This window comes from Callospermophilus lateralis, chromosome 16, assembly GCF_048772815.1.
Source record: "Callospermophilus lateralis isolate mCalLat2 chromosome 16, mCalLat2.hap1, whole genome shotgun sequence".
NCBI lineage: Eukaryota > Metazoa > Chordata > Mammalia > Rodentia > Sciuridae > Callospermophilus > Callospermophilus lateralis.
This window is the reverse complement of record NC_135320.1, coordinates 62,065,829-62,086,405: the sequence shown is the minus strand read 5'-3', so window position 1 is coordinate 62,086,405 and position 20,577 is coordinate 62,065,829. Positions and strand designations below refer to the sequence as shown.

At 35.8% G+C, this 20,577-nt stretch overlaps 1 protein-coding gene across 3 annotated transcripts in view; it reads left to right on the top strand.

Moving 5' to 3' along the window:
* Nucleotides 1-20,577, top strand: part of Angpt1 (angiopoietin 1) — a 225,511-nt gene that overhangs the window by 128,825 nt on the left and 76,109 nt on the right. For all 3 annotated transcript variants that reach the window (XM_076835897.2, XM_076835896.2, XM_076835898.1), the window contains exon 3: nt 8,617-8,738. In XM_076835897.2, the coding sequence (XP_076692012.1) occupies nt 8,617-8,738 (122 nt within the window). The remainder of the gene's footprint in view (nt 1-8,616; nt 8,739-20,577) is intronic.

Below are 20,577 nucleotides of genomic sequence, written 5' to 3'. Positions count from 1 at the left end.
GTGGCAGGGATGGGATCCTATTGTTAGCGTTTCAATCTCTAACCTGTAAAGTTGTATGTGATATAAGGTTTTAAAAGATAATAACATGTTCTGTGTCTAAGAGCAGAAGATAAGGACTTTATGAAAAATAGTACAGAAAAACCTAAGAAAAAATAATGAACACTTCTTAGTGGAACAGCTAAAGTTATCATGAAAAGCCAATTAAATCTTATTAGATATATCACGGATGATTTTAAGATAGCCAAATCCTGAAAATCTCAAAAATCACAAATCCATCAAAAATAACAATGGGGCAATTGATTAAACTTTGTCCTAATTTATGAAGAGAAATCCATGTGTTCATTTCATCTTCATTTTAATGTCTTTTAGTTGTTCATGCTATTTGTAGCTGTGATGTTTTAAACCTTTTCTAAGTAAACATATACCCATGTCATGTCATCATGTGTATTGGAATTATTGCATTACGACATGTTCTGTTGAGAGATCTTACTACTGGATTCCTGAGGCAGGGCCAAGTTTACAAAAGGAATCCTGAATTACTTTTTAACGACAATAACTTGTATTAATTTAGAATAAGCACTTATAAACCAAAACATCCTTCTGTGCTAACCAGGTAACCTCAGTTGGTTTTGCTCCTGTGTTTCCCTAACTTGGCTTGGTATGTGTTGCTTTTCCTAAGACTGACTACAGGTCCTCAATTATCTCAAGAACTATGGCAGTGGCTTTCCAATAAATTTTAGTGCCCTGGCTTTCACATGATAATGTTATAAAGTTTAGTAACTTATTTCTTTCTAGTCTTCTACTGACCTTCTACATTTACAACTTAAACAAAGGTGGTACAGCCATGGTTTTATAGATGAATGGATAAAGAAACTGTGCTATATATACACAATGGGATATTACTCAGCATTAAAAGAGAATATAATTATGGCATTTGCAGGTAAATGGATGGAGTTGGAGAATATCATCCTAAGTAAAGCAAGCCAATCTCCCAAACCAAAGGCTGAATGTTCTCTCTGATAAGTGGAGGCTGATCCATAATGGGGGGGACATGGGAAAAATGGAGGAACTTTGATGGGGCAAAGGGACGGGTGGGGTGGGGAGGGGGCATGGGAGTAGGAAAGATGGTGCAATGAGATGGACATTATTACCTTAGGTACATGTATGACTGCACATATGGTATGACGCTACATAATGTACAACCATAGAAATGTAAATTCGTACTGTTATGTGTACAATGAATCAAAAGCATTTTGTTACCACATATACCTAATTGAAATAAAAAGATAGTAACAATAATAATAAAAAAAGATTCTGTGTTTGATAAGCATCATGATCAGAAAAAAAAAAAAAAAAACCAGGATCAAAAATGAACACATCTAAGTAACCTTTTTGGCCATGGTGATGAGAATGGAAAACCAACACCAAAACCTTTCCTTCATCATTAGTCTGGCTGAATATATGCTTACTCTATTGTCAGTTTATACCAATATCTCTTCTCCTTCAAGTTACTCTTTTCAAGTTTGCAATAATGAAGGTGTTAATTTCAGGAATTACTTATGTCCCTCCCTGGTATATAATTCTGTTTCTCACTTCTTCCCCAAGCCCATTTCAAGCGCATTTCAGTTTGGGAAACTCTCAGACAAATCCCACTAAAATTCACCTCTAACTAATTCTGCCTTAAGTGATTTTACATATGTTCACTATTTAAAAATAATAATATATCCTGTGGGGTACATAACAGTATCCTTTATTAAGGTTTAGATCTGGAATGTCACCCAAAACTCATGTGTCGGACAATGCAGCAATGTTTGGAGGTGAAAAGATCATTTATGAGGGCTGTGGCTTCCTTAATGGAATAATCCATTTGATAGATTGATAATTTTAATGGACGTACAGGGAGGTGGTGAAAATAAGAGGCAGGTGGGGCATGGCTGGAAGAAGTAGGTCACTATATCTGTCTCTGGCCCCTTTCGGTCTCTCTGTTCCCTGGCTGTTATGAGCCCAGCATCTTTTCCCTGCCACACCCTTCCCCAAACACTTCCACTATGGCTTTTCTGACTTGCCGTTTGCCAATAGGCAAACCATGGACAGAACCTCTGACGCCATGAGCCAAAATAAATCTTTCCTCCTCGAAGTTGTTCTTGTCAGGTATTTTGATCACTGTGATGAAAAGCTGACTAACGTACCGTCTTCTTTAAAGATGAGGAAACCAAAACACAGAGATGTGAAGCAACTTGCCCTGGATGAAAGAATGCTGAAATTTAGAGCAAGAACTTGAAGTCTGTCCATCTGTCATCAGAATCTGCATGCTTTGCTAGCTCTTTCTCAATGCGGACTCTCTCCTGTAGTTCCGTTCTTTCTTTAAGGTGACAGAACAGCAAATGGGTCCAAGAAGAGGGTAAGATGGAAATCTGATAAAGCAAAAGGTAATGCAGACTTAATAGCATCCCTGGATACCTCCTCCGAATGACAAAGATGCTGCTGCCACCCTGCCGATGACAATGATGGTTCCACCTACTAGTACCCTTATGCCATGTGCCAGGGACCTCATCATATGAAACCCCAGGACCTTGTGCTCTCCATGCCACTCTCCAGCTGTGTTAACTATGGGAAAGTTCCGTAGACATACAGGCTAAGTTTCCTCCCACCTCTAGTCATTTATAGGGTCACTGTAGTGTTAGAACTGAATCAAACTTGAAAATATATTTTGAGTAGTTCCTCGATGCAAGATGTTTTTAATAGTTCCTACAAAGACAACAGCAGCAAATAAAGCGGTCCTTGTAGTCAGTGAGTTTGAGTTAGTGTGGCAAAACATTTTTAAATCCTTTCTTAACTTTTTGTCAAATTAATTAGCTGTGGAGCTTTTCTTCACAGCCATAAAACTGTACCTTTCCATTCTACTGGGGTGGGTGTCATTGACCAGTGGCCCCAGCTGCTGTGCTTTGAAATCCATCACTGTGCTGGTACACAGACCACAATTCCCAGTGGCCACTTCCAGGCAATGAGTCACTGTGGCAGGGATACTTAGTTTTGCTCCTGGGAGCTGTAGGACTCTGCTGACACATGACATTGCCCTTGCTGAACTTTCTCACAGCTGCCCGCGGGGCTGTGACTTCCACAGGACCTTCCTTCCTTTACTCTGTTCTCTGTGGTTAGACCTGCATTCCAGGCTGAAGGCTCTCCTAGCCTCCTTTGTCTGATTCCCAATTTTCCCTCACAGGTATTTTCCCTAATAAATTTTCTGAATGTCTAATCCCCTTTTATCATCTGCTGCTCAGAAGGCACAAATTATCCTACCTGGTGTTGGACCACAATTAGAAATTTCAGGCAGTTCACAGTTTGTTGAATGAGCATGAATCTCTGGGCAAAAACAGATCTGGTCTCATATCTACTCTCAAAGGGCAACTCTCCCAGTTGAACCTCTAACTCGATGAGGGAATTAGTTAAATAAACATTTAGCTAAACAAAATGGTGGTAAAATAAATTAGCTAGGTGGTTATCCGAAGAAAATACCCTGGTTATTAATTTTCTACAATGACTGGAAACGTATTTGATAAGCCACTAGGAGAAGTCTCAGTAAGCTATGGCTTACAATTTGTGTTTGGCTGGCTATTTCTTTTTCTAAATAAAGTTTTATTGAACATAGCAACACTCATCTAGTTATATGTCGCCTGTGGTTACTTTCTTGATAAAATAGCAGACTTGAGTAGATATACTAGATACACTAAGGCCTGTCAAGCTTAAGATATTTACTGTTTGGCCTTGTACAGAAAAAATCTAAACAATTCCTAAAAAAATGATAATAAACTCTGAGAGAACAGGGATTTTGTCTATCTTGTCCTTGTCTACTGCCCTGTCATTAGGATTTAGAGCAGAACCTGATACATAGGAGGCTTTCATTAAGTGCTTGTTAAATAATAACTGATGTTAATTCCTTAATGTCTCTGGATTTTAACACAATGAACCCAAGTCCACAAGCAATATACAAAGGATTGTGTTGATGGTAAAATATATATGCACAAATAGCTGGTTGATCAGAATCTGACTTTGAAGAGAAGCAGCTACTACAAAGATGTTATGACTGTCAAAGAAATTGCCTGAATATATTTCTCTACTCCAAGGAGCATGAGAAATTTGTACACTTCCTGCCTCATAGTGCTTATTTAGTTTGTGCTTGGAAAAAGAAGTGTGATGCTATTGGATGCAAAAAGCAGAAGAGCTCATGGTGATTTGAAAGAAACCATTTTGTTAAATGTTTGTTTTGGTACCAGAGATTGAACCCAGGGGCACTTAACCACTGAGCCACATCCCTAGCCCTTTTGTGTATTTTATTTAGAGACAGGGTCTCACTGAGTTGCTTAGAGCCTCAGTAAGTTGTTGAGCCTGGCTTTGAACTTGTGATCTTCCTGCCTCAGCCACTCAAGTTACTAGGATTGATAGAAATTTTTATCCACTAAGGGAGGCACCTTTCTTAGCCTGTGGGAAGGTTCTTGAAATTTACAGTCACATGAGCTTATGCGAGAGAATTTAGACTCTGGAAATTGACTACCAAGTTTCCCTTCTGACTCTCATATGTTTTAGCTGTGTTGAAAGAGTTATTTCAACCCACAATTTCTACATCTGTGATATAATTACTATCTACTGAACTTCATAAACAAATGAGTTTATTGCATTAAAAATACAATATAAAAATGTATTGTTATAAATGTAATTTATATTCAAATATAATAAGGTTATTATATTATAAACATATTACAAGTTATATAAATATAAAATATTATACATACTTATTATGTGGTATTAATTTTGTATTATTATATCACAAGTAAGATTAATAATAATTTTATAAGATTATCTAATTTCCATACTCTTGTTTTCTCAATGGTTCCACCCAAAATTTTGTAGATGTTTGGTTTTTCAAGGTTTAAGAGTTCCATTTTAATTTGGGGTGGTCTTCTATTTTATTTTCCTTGAGATTCACATTGTTTAAAGAAACTAGGATGATCATTTGGACACTTGTCTCATTTTAAATTGATCTGAACATTTATTTTCATGTCCTTTATTTATTCTTTCTTTCCGTGTAGTTTCTTTAGGCTGGAAGTTACCATATCTAAAGGGTAGACTGGGTTCACTTGAGCGCTGAAGTAGGGTACTCTGTGGAATTACGGCTCACCTCTTGCCTCTCCTCAGGAGGCAGGAAAGCCAGCCTGCTACACCCTCAGTGATGCAGAGGATGAACTTCGTCAGGGGAGTAACCTCCCTGTCACTCTACCCTGATGGTTCACTTTCCCTGAGGAAATTAACAAATAACCTTGTTGTATGATTCTTCATGGCATTGCCCATCAGTGACCAAAAAGTCACTTCATCAGTTTGGCAAAGGGTGATTTTAGAGCCCTTCATTTCCTTCATTGTCAGCTTTCACTCTGCTGGAAAAATCTAACTCTGCCAACCATCATATTTTATGTTACATTTTTTGTTTAAGAAACATAATTAAAAGCAAATAAGAGCCTATAAGTGCGGCCAATTTCAAAGTTAATGTGCTGTTCAAAGAGACTTCCTTTCATGCTCTGTATTCTCCCTCAATCTCTACCTTTCTTTCAATGGCAATGTTAATTTAAAGGCTGGAGACACTCTTAAAAATATTAAGGGGACACAGGTGTGGTGGTGCACACCTGCAATCCCACTGGCTCTGGAGGCTGAGACAGGAGGATCAAAAGCTCAAGGGCAGTCTCAGCAACTTAGTGAGGCCCTAAAGGACTTAGGGAGACTTTGTCTCAAAATAAAAAAAAATAAATAAAAAAATAAAAAGGGCTGGGGATGTGGCTCATTGGTCAGTGGTTAAACGCCCCTGGGTTCAATCCCTGGTACTAAAAAAGGCAGCAAATGAATGAATGAGCAAGATTATTTGTGATAGTGATGATTCCATAAGGAAAATAAAACACAGCGACCTGATGAACAGTGAGGGGCGGGGAGGGGTGGAGGGAGTTACTGTACAGAGCATGGCCAAGAAGAATCAAATGAAAAAAAGATACCTGGGTGTGGGAATTCCAGGTAGAGAAAGCTATAGGTGCAAAGTCCCTGCAGGGGCAATGAATTTGGCATGCTGAGGTGACAGGAGTGTGGAGCTGGAGTGTGATAAACAAGGAGGAGAGTGGCAGGAAGTGAGATGTGGGAAGTACGCGGGGTCCCAATCCCAGGGCCTCATAGGCCAGGCTGAGGACTTTGGAATGTGACTAATTGCAAAGGGAAGCCACTGGTACATTGAACACAGGAGGTGACTTGATCTGATGCATGTTTTTAAAAAGAGCCCTGTGGCTGCTCTGTGGGAATGGACTAGAAGTGGGCAAAGAAGCAGGAAGGCAGATTAGGAGTTGTAGTGGTCTCCAGAGTCAGATACGGCAGCTTCAGTGTCCCTTTCATATGGATCCATTCTGGTCTCACTGAAAGTGGAGAAGAACTGCCCTTTGTAAAATAAAACATTTTGGTGTTTGAGGATGTCAGGAAGTGTGATCAGAGAATGCAGTGAATAAAATAGAAAATGGCTTTTGTTTAACTGTCTGTGATGTGCCTGATTCAGTCACACCGTGTACCTTTCATTCATGAACAAGTCCCAAGAGTCTTCTCTGTGCCGAGCACTGTTCACCACAAGATACCAGGGTTTCACTGTTTCATAAACTGTCATTCAGTAAACAAAGAAACAAAAAGCTTAACTGGATAAAAATATGTTTATTAATTGACAGTTGCATCCTTGTATCCTCAGTCTTTACATTCTCTACCAAGTTTTCCCGAGTGGGTCCTAACTCTATCTTCTACATTGTTTTTCCTTAAATGAAATGATACAAAATAGAAAATTGTGGAGTATTTTAGAATTTTTTTTTTTTACAAACAAAATATGATATTAGTAATAATTTTAAGATTGGCTTTTAGAACCATATCAATAACAAGTTAATATATAAATGAATCATAACAACTTACACTTTTTAAAGTACACGTGTCTCATCTCACTGTTTTGTGCCCAACTCTCTCCCCAACCCCATCCCATCACCACATGCCTTGCAAGGCTTGAACTATAGTAAGGCCAATGAAACCAAGGGAAACTGAATCATGTATGTGCAGGGAGAGATCCTATCTTTATTTAAAAATAATATTCTCTTCAATGTGGGTTTTACACATATATATGGATATTTTTTAAATGGTGCATTTAAAACATCGCTTATATGGATTTCCCAGGGTTGTGTTTTGTTTTATTTTTTTCACTTATTTCCATTGCTTTTAAAGTTGCCTCTCTCCTCATCCTAATTCCTACTTGCCCACCTGCAGATACTTCCCTCTCCCTTTCAACACCCTACAGCCCAATCACAGTATATGTGAAAAGACTTTCTGTGAACATCTGAAATAATGCCAGATTTACATCTGCCATGAGAAAGGAACATTCTAAAAGTGTCCTTTTTAGAGGAAGGTTCTTTACATTAATACTGACCTTGCAAAAGTTTTTCAGTCTCTTTTAATAAGTAGACACAAGGGAAGTGTGATACTATCAATGATTTTAAATTATGTAGGGAGCTTTTTAAACTAATTTTCCTTCTTTCTTTCCCTTTATTCCTCTGGTAAGGAGGGAAGGGCAGGGAGGGTTGAGGCAGAAGAAGGAGCAGAACAGTGACACAGTTTGAAGGCATCTTCTGGAACTGTGGTGTGTGTTCTTTACCTGGAGAAGAAGAGGTTTGGGTACATGGCTCACAGATTCAGGTCATATTAACATCTGACTGGCAGCATGGGTCTTTGTGATCCAAAAGGAGGTTAGTACTTAGAGATTCTGGAGGATCCACCAATGTAGTGGAGTTGAAAGGATAAAGACAATCTGTCTCTAGTACAATCTGAATCCCTGATCACTCATCTCCCAAAATTAAGGGTGCAAATGGTTTGATTCTCCTTCTCCTTCGTTTTCTGTGTAGAGCAATAAATCAAGTCAGACTTTTGGTTTGAACCTCAGCTATTCCCTTGGTTCTTCCGTGAATTTGGGGCTCTCTCTGAACCTCAGTTTCCTCTACCATAGGTGACAATGACAATTCCTCTTTTAACTGGCAGCCACATCTAGAAAGCGATATGACATTTAGAAGGCTTGGCATGACCTGTCATAATGGGTGTTCAAGAAGTCTGTGGTTATGAATCTGTTTAAACTGTGTCAAGGTTATAGCATATCTATTTGGTTTTTGTAAGGTGATAAGTTTAGGAAGGTCTGTTTTACATGCCTATTAGTTAGTCTAAATTATCCACAGTGTCTAAAACCTTGTGCTAATACCCACTTTGCATTTGCAAATGTTGGAGATAAAATACGGAAAGCAACTCCATTTGAGTATCCTCTACTATGGTTTCAGGACACAAAAATTGAAATCTGAAAACAAATTAAACAACTCAATGTCCTCACTTAACTGCAATCTCAATCACAAAAATATTGTGTGCATGAGAAACATATAAAGCAGTAACTGATAGAATATACACCATATGATTAATTATTCTTGAAGAAATATTACTTAAGAAAAAACTCAAAAAATCAATTTTTTTCTGCTGTTTACTTTGTGATTGAAGTTTGAAATGTTTTTCTTTTATCTTAAGGTACTAAATCAAACTTCTCGGCTTGAAATTCAACTGTTGGAGAATTCGTTATCAACATACAAATTAGAGAAGCAACTTCTTCAACAAACAAATGAAATTCTAAAGATTCATGAAAAAAACAGGTGAGGACTATTCCTTTCCAAAAATATTTACGTATGCAGTTTTTTATCTTCCACCTCTCTGCTTACTCAAAAAGAAAATGAAGATTGCAGTGGTTCAAAAGAAATTAATTTTAAACATGAAATGCACAGAGTTTGAGACAAATGCAGTAAATATGTCAACAATGTGATCAGTGTTTACATATTCACGTTTTTGCAATACTTTTTATAACATTTAGCATTAATTTATCTAATGTTTGGTTATTCAAATCTACAAGAACATCTACTATTTATTTGATTCTATAACTAAATTCCTAGACACAAAATATTGACACTTTCCTGCAGAATCAAAGTTAATAACCATAGAGAAGAGAATAGAGCCTCTCAAATTATCATTCAACCCACTCTTAAGTTTTTGCAAAGTAAGAAGATTATCAAAATCAGAGATCTTGCACTAGAGGGAGAAAAAAATTCATATTTTTAAAGAATATTATTTGCTAATAAATGTAATCAAGAGTTTTTTCCCATTTAAAACCATGTTCTTAGACATAATAAATAAATGTTTGTTAGATTTATAGATGTTATCCCAGCTTTGTGTTTTATGAATTATACATCATTTCAGATAAGTGGAATGGGACTTGGTGCTATCAAGACTTAAAGTCATTAACAATTGGTAACACAATTTAATAAAAACAGTGAATTTTTAAGGATGAGTATCTCGCATTTAATTGCATTTCCTTTTATTTGGACCACTAGAAGTTGAGTTTTAGCCGTTTTGCATTATAGTGCTTTAAAGAAAATTGTACTGATAGAAATTAGTAAAATAACATTGCGTTAGTGGAACCAGAGTTACCATGTTCCAAATGAGGGAGGAACCTAAAAGGTCTGCTGTTTCTCCTCTTACATCACAGGTAAAGGAATGAGACTCAGAGAAAATGACCTGTCCAAGGTCACCGAGCTAGCCTATGGCAGAGCTGGGAATGCAATCAGGGGTTCTTTGCTATAATCCTTCTCTTTCCACTTTCACATATGGCTTCAGGTTATCTACAACCTAAAAAAATTTTGCCACTTCATGCTAAAAGTAGACCATAATGCCAACAATTACAATTAAACTTTTGCATGGAAAAAATAAACCTGGCTGTAAGTTTAGAATCAGAAAGGGGTCACTCATGTGCTATGACTTGTATTTCTAAGTTATATATTTATTTATCCTGTGCACTGTCATGGGGTAAACTGTATAACTATAAATAAACTTGACAGGACTTGACCCTGAACTGGCTGCCTGATGAAATATTCTGGAATTGAAATCCTGTTGAAAAATACCACTCATCCTACTGTAGTCTTACATAACCAGTTCTATGCATGCATGTGACAGGCCTACTTTACTTCAGCCACCCCTTGATTTAGAGTCCCTAACCTGTGCTTTACTCTTGTTGCTAAAATGAACCCTATATACATTCAGACACTTCAAAATCTTTTGGGAAAGCTTTTTCCAGGGATCTTGAATACATAGAACAATGGCAATTTTAGTTTTTGAGTCATTATTTGTTTGAGGATTATAGAAATGACACACATTTTTTGTAGCAAAAGGAGAAAATAAATAAAGGAAAATTAAAAGCTATAGTTCCAACATGTAGAGATGAATCTTTTTCTGAATAGCAAATATGAATATATTCTTCACAAAAGGTTGTATCATACAGTACACCCCTTTTCAGTCTGCTTTCTTTGGAGATAGATATCTTTTAATATCAACAAAATGTCCCTCTACTATCATTCTTAATAGCTGTGTGATATTTTGTTTTATAGGTGTAACCCAGGGTGGTTTTAACCCATCTCTCAGTAGGTGTGTTGCCACCTATGATTTATCTTTTAAAAAGTTGCCAGCATGATCTCATATCCGTTGATGCTTCCCGTATTCATGTGTGCATTATCTCTTGGTTTGTGTCTGGCACTTTAACTGACAGGATCTCATAAATTCAATAAGTAACCTTGAAGGGTCTGATCCTTAACTATAAAAACAAATGCCATCCTTAAGTAACAATTATACTAAGGTCTGTCTGTCCATCTCTTTCTCTTTTCTTTTCTCGTCTCATATTCAGTTTTTTTTTTCTTTTTTAAAAAAATCACTTCTACCTAAATTCTTGGATATTTTGCCTTCCCAGTATGATTTCTGAGCTGATATCTGGTATTGTTTCCTATTGTGGGATTTTCACTAGGAAACATATAATGTTTTAAAGGCAAACTGATTAAAAGTTGTTCTTTCGGTTCTTGCAGTAAAAGGGAATCAGGATGAACTCTCAAAAGAATATCCTCTGGTCAAATTCAAGACCTTCTCCTTGTGCTATAGCCTCACAGAGACTCTGATTCCTGACCCCAAGCACACACACATGCCTTCTGCTGAAGACATTTTTCTCCCTAATTAAATTCTAATTCATATTGAAAACTCAAGTTTCCTTTTATATGCAAATTCTATCATTTATTACTCATGATAATTTTTCAAGATCATGACAATTTCTTTTTCTAATAATATATGTATGCATTGCACAAGGAGTTCAGGTGTCTAGACTTTAATTTTAATACAAGACATGTCTTATATCCTTTTCCACACTTGCTTCTTTTTTGACTCTGAACTCCTCAAACATGATATTATCTTATAGGTGGCTTTGAGGGTGTTTTACCTCTTGGCCTTGCTTGAATTTCTAAAGTTCTCTGTCCTTTTGTGGAAGGGTCTAACATGTGCAAGGGAGAGTTGGTGGAATATTTGTTCTTAAGCCAATTATATTTTTCCCTGAACCAATTTTGTTTTATTTATTTATTTATTTTTGGTACTGGGGATTGAACTCAGGGGCACTCATCCACGGAGACACATCCCTACCCATATTTTGCATTTTTATTTAGAGACAGAGTCTCACTGAATTGCTTAGGGCCTCATTAAGTTGCTGAGGCTGGCTTTGAACATGCGATCCTCCTTGCCTCAGCCTCCAGAGCCGCTAGGACTACACGAGTTCAGTTGTCTAGATAGCACCACCATTCCTGTCTGAACCACTTTTTAAAAAGAGTTTTCTTTGTATAAACAACAACAACAAAAAATCCATTTGTGATATGTAGCCAATTTTCCCTATTTTGTTTATTGTTACCATTTATTTTCATATGTGCAATGGAATAAGAGGAGTTCTGCCAACCGCTTCATACAGCAATCAAGTGTTCCTTCCATTCAAGTGAAGAGAAGGCCATAAAGTCAAGAATAAAGCAGTTTGTATTTTTTAAAAAAATTATTGAGCATCCCTATCTGTTCTTTATATAACTTGTAGTTCTCCAAATGCAAGAAGAAACTATTTCTACACTGAAGCATCTCTGAAAAGTAGTAACAACTTGAATTTAGTTAGCCAGGTCTGGTTTGGATCAGCTAATACACTTCGCAGAAGGGATTATCTAAATTAAGCTTTTCTTCCTCCCCAAGGAATGTTAGGGGTTGTATCTGGGTATGTGACTTACTAGCTTTGAGTATGATGGGGCCTTCTCAGCCAAGGCGGTGAGTTGGCCCTTAGAAGTGTCACCATCTCTTTGGCAGAACAAGGAGAAATATTTTATGGATAGGATTACACTACACAAGCATGCTGAGAGTTCCTGCTGATTTACATCCTGACAAATTAAATGCCTCACTTGTAGGATTGAAAACGGATTTTTGGCCTCATTAGATTCACTTCTTTACCCCCTAGATAGCCAAAAGCACAAAGCAAGAACTGGATTAGCAATATTAATTCTACTGTTTGTAGTAGAATTACCAATAGAATGGGGGTGGTTCTGAGAATCTTCCAGTTTACTCTCTTTAGGAAACATTGTTTTTATTTGGTTGGATGTGACACTAATCACAAAATGTGGTTTTGGTTCTTACTTCAAGGAAAAGGCATTTGGAAGTATATATAACTCAGTTATATAACTGAAATTACACAACCAAGAACCCAAATAAATGGAAAACATTAATAATTACCCTACTCATAAGGAGGCAGGAGCACAAAGTTGGTATGCATAATTATCAACTTTTATTAAATTCCTCCAGTGTTAAATTCCTCCACTGCTTTTGATTAAAAACAATGGAAAAAAGAAGTGTACAGGGAAAGATATCAAAATGCAATTTCCTTCAACAGAACCAAATATGAGACTGGATCTTTTAGTCTAATGGAGGGATCATTTGGCTATGTTTCAAGATATGTACACATCTTATACACAATCCCAACTTTTTCCACAGACAGGCAAAAGAAGTTTCCAGAAGAAATATTTTTTGTTGCAACAAGGTACACAGAAAGGGAAAATCAGTACTCCTTCTGTATTAAAAAAAAAAAAATGAAGCATATGGGTTTTCTTGATAACTATGTTGAACATGCAGTTGAAGATGAGGGAAATCTCAGAGTGAAATGAGCTCTACATATGGTGGCAATTCCAAAGTAGTTCAAGCCATACTAGCTGCTGCCTACCTCTTTATTATAATGTAAATGTCTGAGCCAGGTGCTTTTCATTTAATATTGGTAAGCCTCTAACCAATTCTGCAAAGTATATTTTATTATTTTCATTTTACACATTAAAAAACTGAAGTTCACCAAGACCAAATAACTTGCCCTTGACCAAAGAGTCAAAGTATGGCAAAATGAAAGTTTAAGTCCATGACAATTTTATGCATTAATTATTATAAAAATATTTTTACAACATTTTGCAGTATAAAGTATAATTGATGTGGTTGTCAAGTTAGTCTCTTAATACAAACAAGTATAAAACTGAAGAAAGTGGTAGGCCAGTTGTTTTTGGCCTGCCACTGTACACATCATTATTTAGTCCTTCTAATATTGGCATAGGAGATATAAACTATTTATTTTACATTGGAAATTCACTGAACTTTTTTTTGACAAGCCTCATCTATCTTCCAATTGGAGTTATGGGAAATTATTGAGTTAATTAATTGTAAATGATTGAAGTTTTGTACAATTTCAATAGACCAAATTATGCATTACAAACAAATTACTGAAATGGCCTAATAAAGTAGAGGTGCTTTCTTTGTTCATATGCCTAAAGAAATGAAAAGTTATGTCACTGCCTTTTAAATTGAAGCTCTCCTTCATTTGATAAGTTCTTTGCAAAATACTAAAATAAAACCTTGCTAAGTTCTAGCGTTAGATTAGGTTGAATTATATTTGCTGTGGATAGCAGGGATAGAGGAAGAGTATTTTTTAAAATGCATTTTAAAAATTTTATTTCATTTTCATTAAAAATTTTATTTCATTCCTTGTAAATAGAACATGTATAGGCTTATTGAAAAGAAGATTATCTATTTTCCTTTCAAAAATTATTTTTAGTTGTAGATGGACACAATACCTTTATTTTATTTATTAATTTTCACGTGGTGCTGAGGATCAAACCCAGTGCCTCACATGGGCTAGGCAAGCTTTCTACCACAGAGCTATAACCCCAGCCCTCAAAATTTTAAGCCATGAAATTAGTGGCATATAGCATCTTTCTTCTTTTAAATTTCAATTACCTCAGGATCTTAGAGTGAAAATAGAATTCTGATCAAATTGGAAATTGAAGGGTCATCTGCATTTTTCCCTTTCCCTGATCTCTGCAACTCACTAATCACTGTTGTCATTTATTCCCCCTCTTAAATACTTTTTTCAATCCATCCTGTCCTTTGCATTCCCATTGACTATATCTTAGACCAGACTCCTGTTATCTCTTGTCTAGGCCATTGCAATGACCTCTGGGTCTCAAGCCTTGTGCCAGCCAAACCTAATACTCAGACACTGCCAAGGTCTTTGTGAAATGCAAGTCAGACTGTTGCTGTCTTTTAAGGCCCTTCTAACCCCCTAATGATTCCCTGTAACTGACTGAAGGTTCAAGTTCTTTCACACAGGGTAAAGTCTGTGATGGCTATAATGATAATTTTGCAGTGTTACTTCTGCTAGTCTTAATTTTTGGAAGGTATGATCTAATAGCTCAGAGCATGAGCTTTGAGGCTAATCTGCCTGGGTTCCTGCTGCAACCATCATACATTATTGTGTGACTTTGGGCAGGTTAACCTAGAATCTCCATGGTTTGATTTACTAATTTATAATAAAGGGATGATGATAACAAGGCTGTGTGGAGCTGATATGAAGATTAATTGAGTGACAGCATGCAACTCACTAAGAACAGTGCCTGCAGGCACAGTAGCGTTGAATCATGTTAGTGTGTCAGTGTCCTGCTCAACAGATATTATCTCTAACAGAGCTGATGTTTTCTTTGCCTGGCATGGCTGATATTTACTATCTAACTCACAGACTCCTGTTCATTCTTGAAAACTTGGGGCACATGTCACCCCTTCTGAGAGTCCTCTGTAGCTTCCAGGTAGACAGTCATCCCAATTTTTATGATAGCACCATACCTTTGTTTCCCCTGGTTGATTTATATCATGAATTTACAACACATATGTGCTTCTGTGTATGTATGCATGTGTTTATTTCATCTGTAGCTACACTATTAGACTGTGATCTTCTGATTAATAATACATAGTTTTTCTATTCTTGAGCACAATTCTCCTCACATGGCATATGTAGCTCGTGTTTGTTGAATGCCAAATGAATAACTCACTGAGCAATGTCCCAGTAGTTCTGTCACAACCAATGCTTTTTATCTATACATATACACAAACACACATTCACACAATAAAACAAAAAATACTTTTAGTGAAAAATACAAATCATATTTTTACATTAAATATTATAAATCCATTAATTGTTCATAAATAAAATGGTGTTTACGTCATTAATTCTGCATTCCCAAAGGCCTGCTGCATGGTGTCCAACTTTATCAATCCAGACTCTTAAGTTCCCTAATTCAGCCCAACTTTTTAACTTCTGGACAGGATCTGCCCAGTCCATTTTAGACTCATGGCTCTTTACCACATCTCTCTGATAAATATTTTAAAAGACTAATTTAATATAAACATTAAATTATATAAACATACACTCAATTACAGGTTAAAGTCTTGCTAATTCTACACTAAAACCACCTTCCCCCCCCACCCCTTGCAGAGAATCTTCATTAACAGATTAGCAGTTTGGTATTTATTCTTTCAGATTTTCTTTGAATATACCAATATATATGTATCTATTGTGTGTTCTTATTTCTCTGTATATTTACACAAATACACACTGATACACAATTGAAAACATGTACATATTTATATGCTGGGTGTATATGGGTATAGACTTTAAGTACATATATAGCTATATATAGTTTTATTTCAGTTTTTCTTAAAGAATAAGTAGCAACACATTTTTGTAGATATACTATAATTGATAAATTATTATATTTTATATTAATAAATAGATAATTTACTAGAACTAGAATTCATGATATGATTATTTAAAAGTTTTGGAAATATTGACAAGTTATCCATGAACTTTATGTTCTCTCCAAGTGAGCATAGCTTTCTAATTTCCCAAAACTTGTCTACCTGCATCTTTTTATATTTATTAACCATTTGCATTTTTTCTGTGCCTACTCTAGTCACAGGTTTCTCATTTTTCTATTAGATTATTTATCTTTGCTTTATTAACTCACAGAAGCTCTTAAAATAAATATTAAAGCTTTGTCTTATATGTTGCAATTATTTTGTCAAGTTAATTGTTTATTGTCCAACCTATATTTTAATGGAAGTATGTTTTTATGTCATGAAAGTTATCAGTCTTTTTTTTTCTTGATTTATTGATTTCACAACATATTTAACTTATTCTTACTTACCCTACACCTTAAAAATTTTATCTGCTAATGTTTACTTATAGCATCTATGCTCTGCTATTGAATAAAAGTGATTTCAGATTTTGAAAGAAAATGTACTATTCAAATTAGAAGCTTAAAGAATAAATTTATCCAGGAAAAAAATAAAACCCTTTACAAATCCATATCTGCAACACATGTCAACACTATACATATTAAAAAATAATGAAAAGTTGAAAAATTTGTAAATAAATTCAGGCAGGAAATAATGAGCAGGTTTCTATATTTTAATATCTTCCTTCTTGTTGGAGGGGCTATATTTACACACTCAGCTTAGGAGACTCTCACCCCATGAATTCATTAGCTGCTATGTTAAGAGCTCTATTGTGGGAAACAGTTTGAAAGGGAGTGATTTTTCTGTGAAAGTTTCAAGATGTGTTCAATGATTTAAAGTATTTCCAATAAGATATGTTGTAGAAAACAGACGGTGCAGAATGGGGGAGGGGACATCAACCAAAAACGTCAAATGGGGCTTTGTGTACATTCATTTAGAACCTTTTACTGAAGTTCAACGTCTAGATTATTTTGTTTATTTTATTCTTCATTAAAGTGCACCTCTGTCTCAAGCTAGAAGTCAAGTGCCAAAATCCTATGCATGTCTCTTCTCAAAGTATTTCCAGAAAGATGGGAAACAGGAAGTACTGAAAATCCTGTGAGAAACTCTCTTTTTGGATTTCTAGCTCAATTTGTATAGATTTAGTGCACACTTCATATATTGTTGTTCTGTAGAACACTAATCCTAAAAGATGCATCTTAATAAAATCTTTATTTAATGTAGGCTCCTCAAAATCTTGACAATGGAATTCTTGTTTTGCTTAATGAAGATATACTGAATGCACTCCAGAAAATGATCCATTAGGGTTTGGAGCAAGTACCCAGTTTTGTGTTATGCATTTAAACCTAAGCTTATATTGTTATTGAAGGCAGTCATCAGCCAAAGTGACTACTTTGTCTACCTAATTTTAGGACCGTGGAGCTGTAATGTTGTCTTAAAGATCAACTCTATATCTAGAGGTCTGTGTGCCAAGCTGATATAGCATCTCCCAACTCACCATTAGGAGAAATGATAAAGAATCAACAAAAACTTTCAGGGTCAAAATGAAACATGATCAGTACATTGAATAAAAAAATTAAATTTAATGTTAGAGGTGTTAAAGTACAGCAATACTGATGAAAATCTAAGTTCAGATTATTGAAACTATTTTAACAAAGAAATTTTTATTTTATACATGGGAAAGATGGGGGAGGTTCACATATTGTGAAAGACAAATTCCCAAAATAACTAGATGGAGAGAAGCAAATGTGAAGGCAATGTCAAGGTGATGCTTTGATTTCTGTTAGAACATAATTACATTAAACATATTACATTATTTTATTTGAAAGAGATGAGATGGTGGCACATGCCTGAAATCTCCAAGACTTCAGGAGTCTGAGACAGGAGGGATAACAAATTCAAAGCCAGCCTGGGTGACTTAGCAAGATCTTGTTTCAAAATTAAAAAAAAAAATAAAGAAAAAGGGGTGGGGATGTAGGGCCCCTCTAGGTTTGGTCCTCAATAGGAGAGAAAGAGAGAGGGGGGAGGAGTGAGGGAGGAGAGAGAGAGAGAGAGAGAGAGAAGAGAGAGAGAGAGAGAGAGAGAGAGAGAGAGAGAGAGAGAGAAAGAGACGGTAGTTAGTGTTTAGTGCTTACTTTCAAAGCAGTGGGATATGTCACGGGCAGATTTCTAGTGTAACAAGTTAGAAGACGTGTGTTTTACCCTGATTCTGACACTTAATACCTGCATGATTTAGGGATATTTAGATTCTTACCTATATACTAGGGCTTGTAAGATTTACTTAGTCTGTATCTCTCTATTGCTTTAAGAATCAAAGTACATAAGGGTGTTTTTAAATGCTACACAACTATAATGGTATATTACAAACATGTAATGATAACTAGAGATAGTTAAAATTTTCTGGCAAGTAAATTTTGGATTCAAACCGTTTTGGAAGTGGTGAGGAGGAAGGGCTGACTTCCAAAATAGATAATAACCAATGGATGAGAAGAATCAAAGAGGAGAGAAGAGTGTCTTGGAAGCCAGGCATGAAAAGAAGATGAAATAGTGCGATGAAAGTCCTCAAAGGAAATGGAAGGGTCAAGAAGCCAGGAGTCTCCCTGAAGAAGTCTAGAAAATTATTATTAACACAAAAGATTAATGAATAAAGTCAGAGACCATTAAGGGTCGTTAAAAAGTTTCAAATGAAGAAAGGACATGGGAAAATTACTAGAAGAGAAAACTACCTGGTAGGACCTGCCATTTGGGAAACAATGTGCCTGTCATGTGACATGTGTCCAATGTGCTTGTGGTTGTCATCATATAATCTGGGTTTCCAAATCCTGTGAAATATCCATGCTACAGAGCAGCTTCTTGTTTCTGTGACAATTCCTTCTTCACCTTACATGAATATCTCTTCTAAGGTATCAGGCTTTGCGGATGTCCTTTGATACCTGGTAGTCACGGTACATTGAAGTTTCTTTAGTAAATTATGAAAATTAGTGTACTTTCCATTGTGCTAATGCAAGTCTTTTCTTCCCCAAGTCAGTTTCCAGAACTGCTTCCTTTGATAACAGGACTTCTTTGATTAGCTTTTAATTTTCAGGTCTTTCCAAATTAAAGTTAAAAAACAAAACAAAAAATAAAAAATAAAAGAAATTTTGATTTTATACATGGGAAAGATGGGAAGGCTCAAATATTGTGAAAGACAAGTTCCCAAAATAACTAGATGGAGAGATTATCTTCAGGGAGTTTAAAAAATAAAACAAAACAAGCAAAAAAAAAAAAAAAAAAAAAAAACCCTACCTCCTTTATTGGCATCTCAGATAGCAGCTGTCTCTAAGTACATGCTTCTTACAGAAGGCATACATCAAAAGTATGTATTAATGCAAAAATATAAGAAAATGTATTATGCCTGAACAAGAAGCTTCTTATAGTTTGTGTTTCTTTTTTTTTTTTTTTTTAATTTGAGGTTTCCTCGCCAAAAATACTTAGACCAGGAATAGCGTCATTTTATATTTTATGTAACTATTGACACAGCAACTAATAAACCTAAGATGTATATAAAAGAGGATATATTACCTACTGATTAGGAAAACTGGAAGCCAGGGATCATCATATTTCAGATAACAATGTTAATTCAGAACTTTTATCCAGTTTTATAAGGCTTTATAAGACTTTCAAATTTTGAGCTATACATGATCATCATTTTAATGAATGCCCAGGTTTTCTGATAGGATACTTTAACTCCTGTGAATATAAAAGACAATTTTTTAAAATAAGTTAGTGACACTAGATATGATAATTTTGCATCTGATTATTACTCCAGTAATAGAAACAAAGGTAATTAAAAAACAAACTGAGAATGAGCTGAGGCATCAGTTGTGGTTAATTCTCAGAGGGGAAAGCCCACATTCAACAGACAATAGAGAAAACCTCCTTTGCCATCCACAAACGCACTCAACACTTTAACAGTAGGTGGGGGACATTGTTAACCAATAGAGATAATAGAGAAGTTGTTTTTTTTCTTTCCTTTCTTTTTACTACAAATATCTCTAACAGCACTGAGTTACTGGCACAGAAGGAACTACTAAAGGATGAGTCATAACTACCCCTTAGAGATCCTGTTTTTCATCTTACTCTGATTTCCTTGTGAAGTTTTTCATTTCCAAAAAAGGTTTTCTAAAATAAAAGTGACCATCACATTTTCCTCAATCAACTACAGCCAAGATCTGTCCAATTTGGGTTAGCTGTAAGGTCAGCAAAGGGCAGGGCTCCTTTCTCTGCTGGTGTCCAGTAGAATGAAGGCAACTCAGAAGAGAAGCTTGCCTTTTCTGACCTTGCATAAAACACCAAGAGCAACCCCTGATAGGACTCCATGTGAATGCTGCAAGTGTGAACTAGACACACTATATGGAAAGTGGTGGAAGGTAGGATCTTCGGCTCAGCTTCACAAGCAACTTTTTCTGGCACGTTCTTCTCTTTTTTTTTAGCAAAGATCTTAATATCCAAGAGCACATC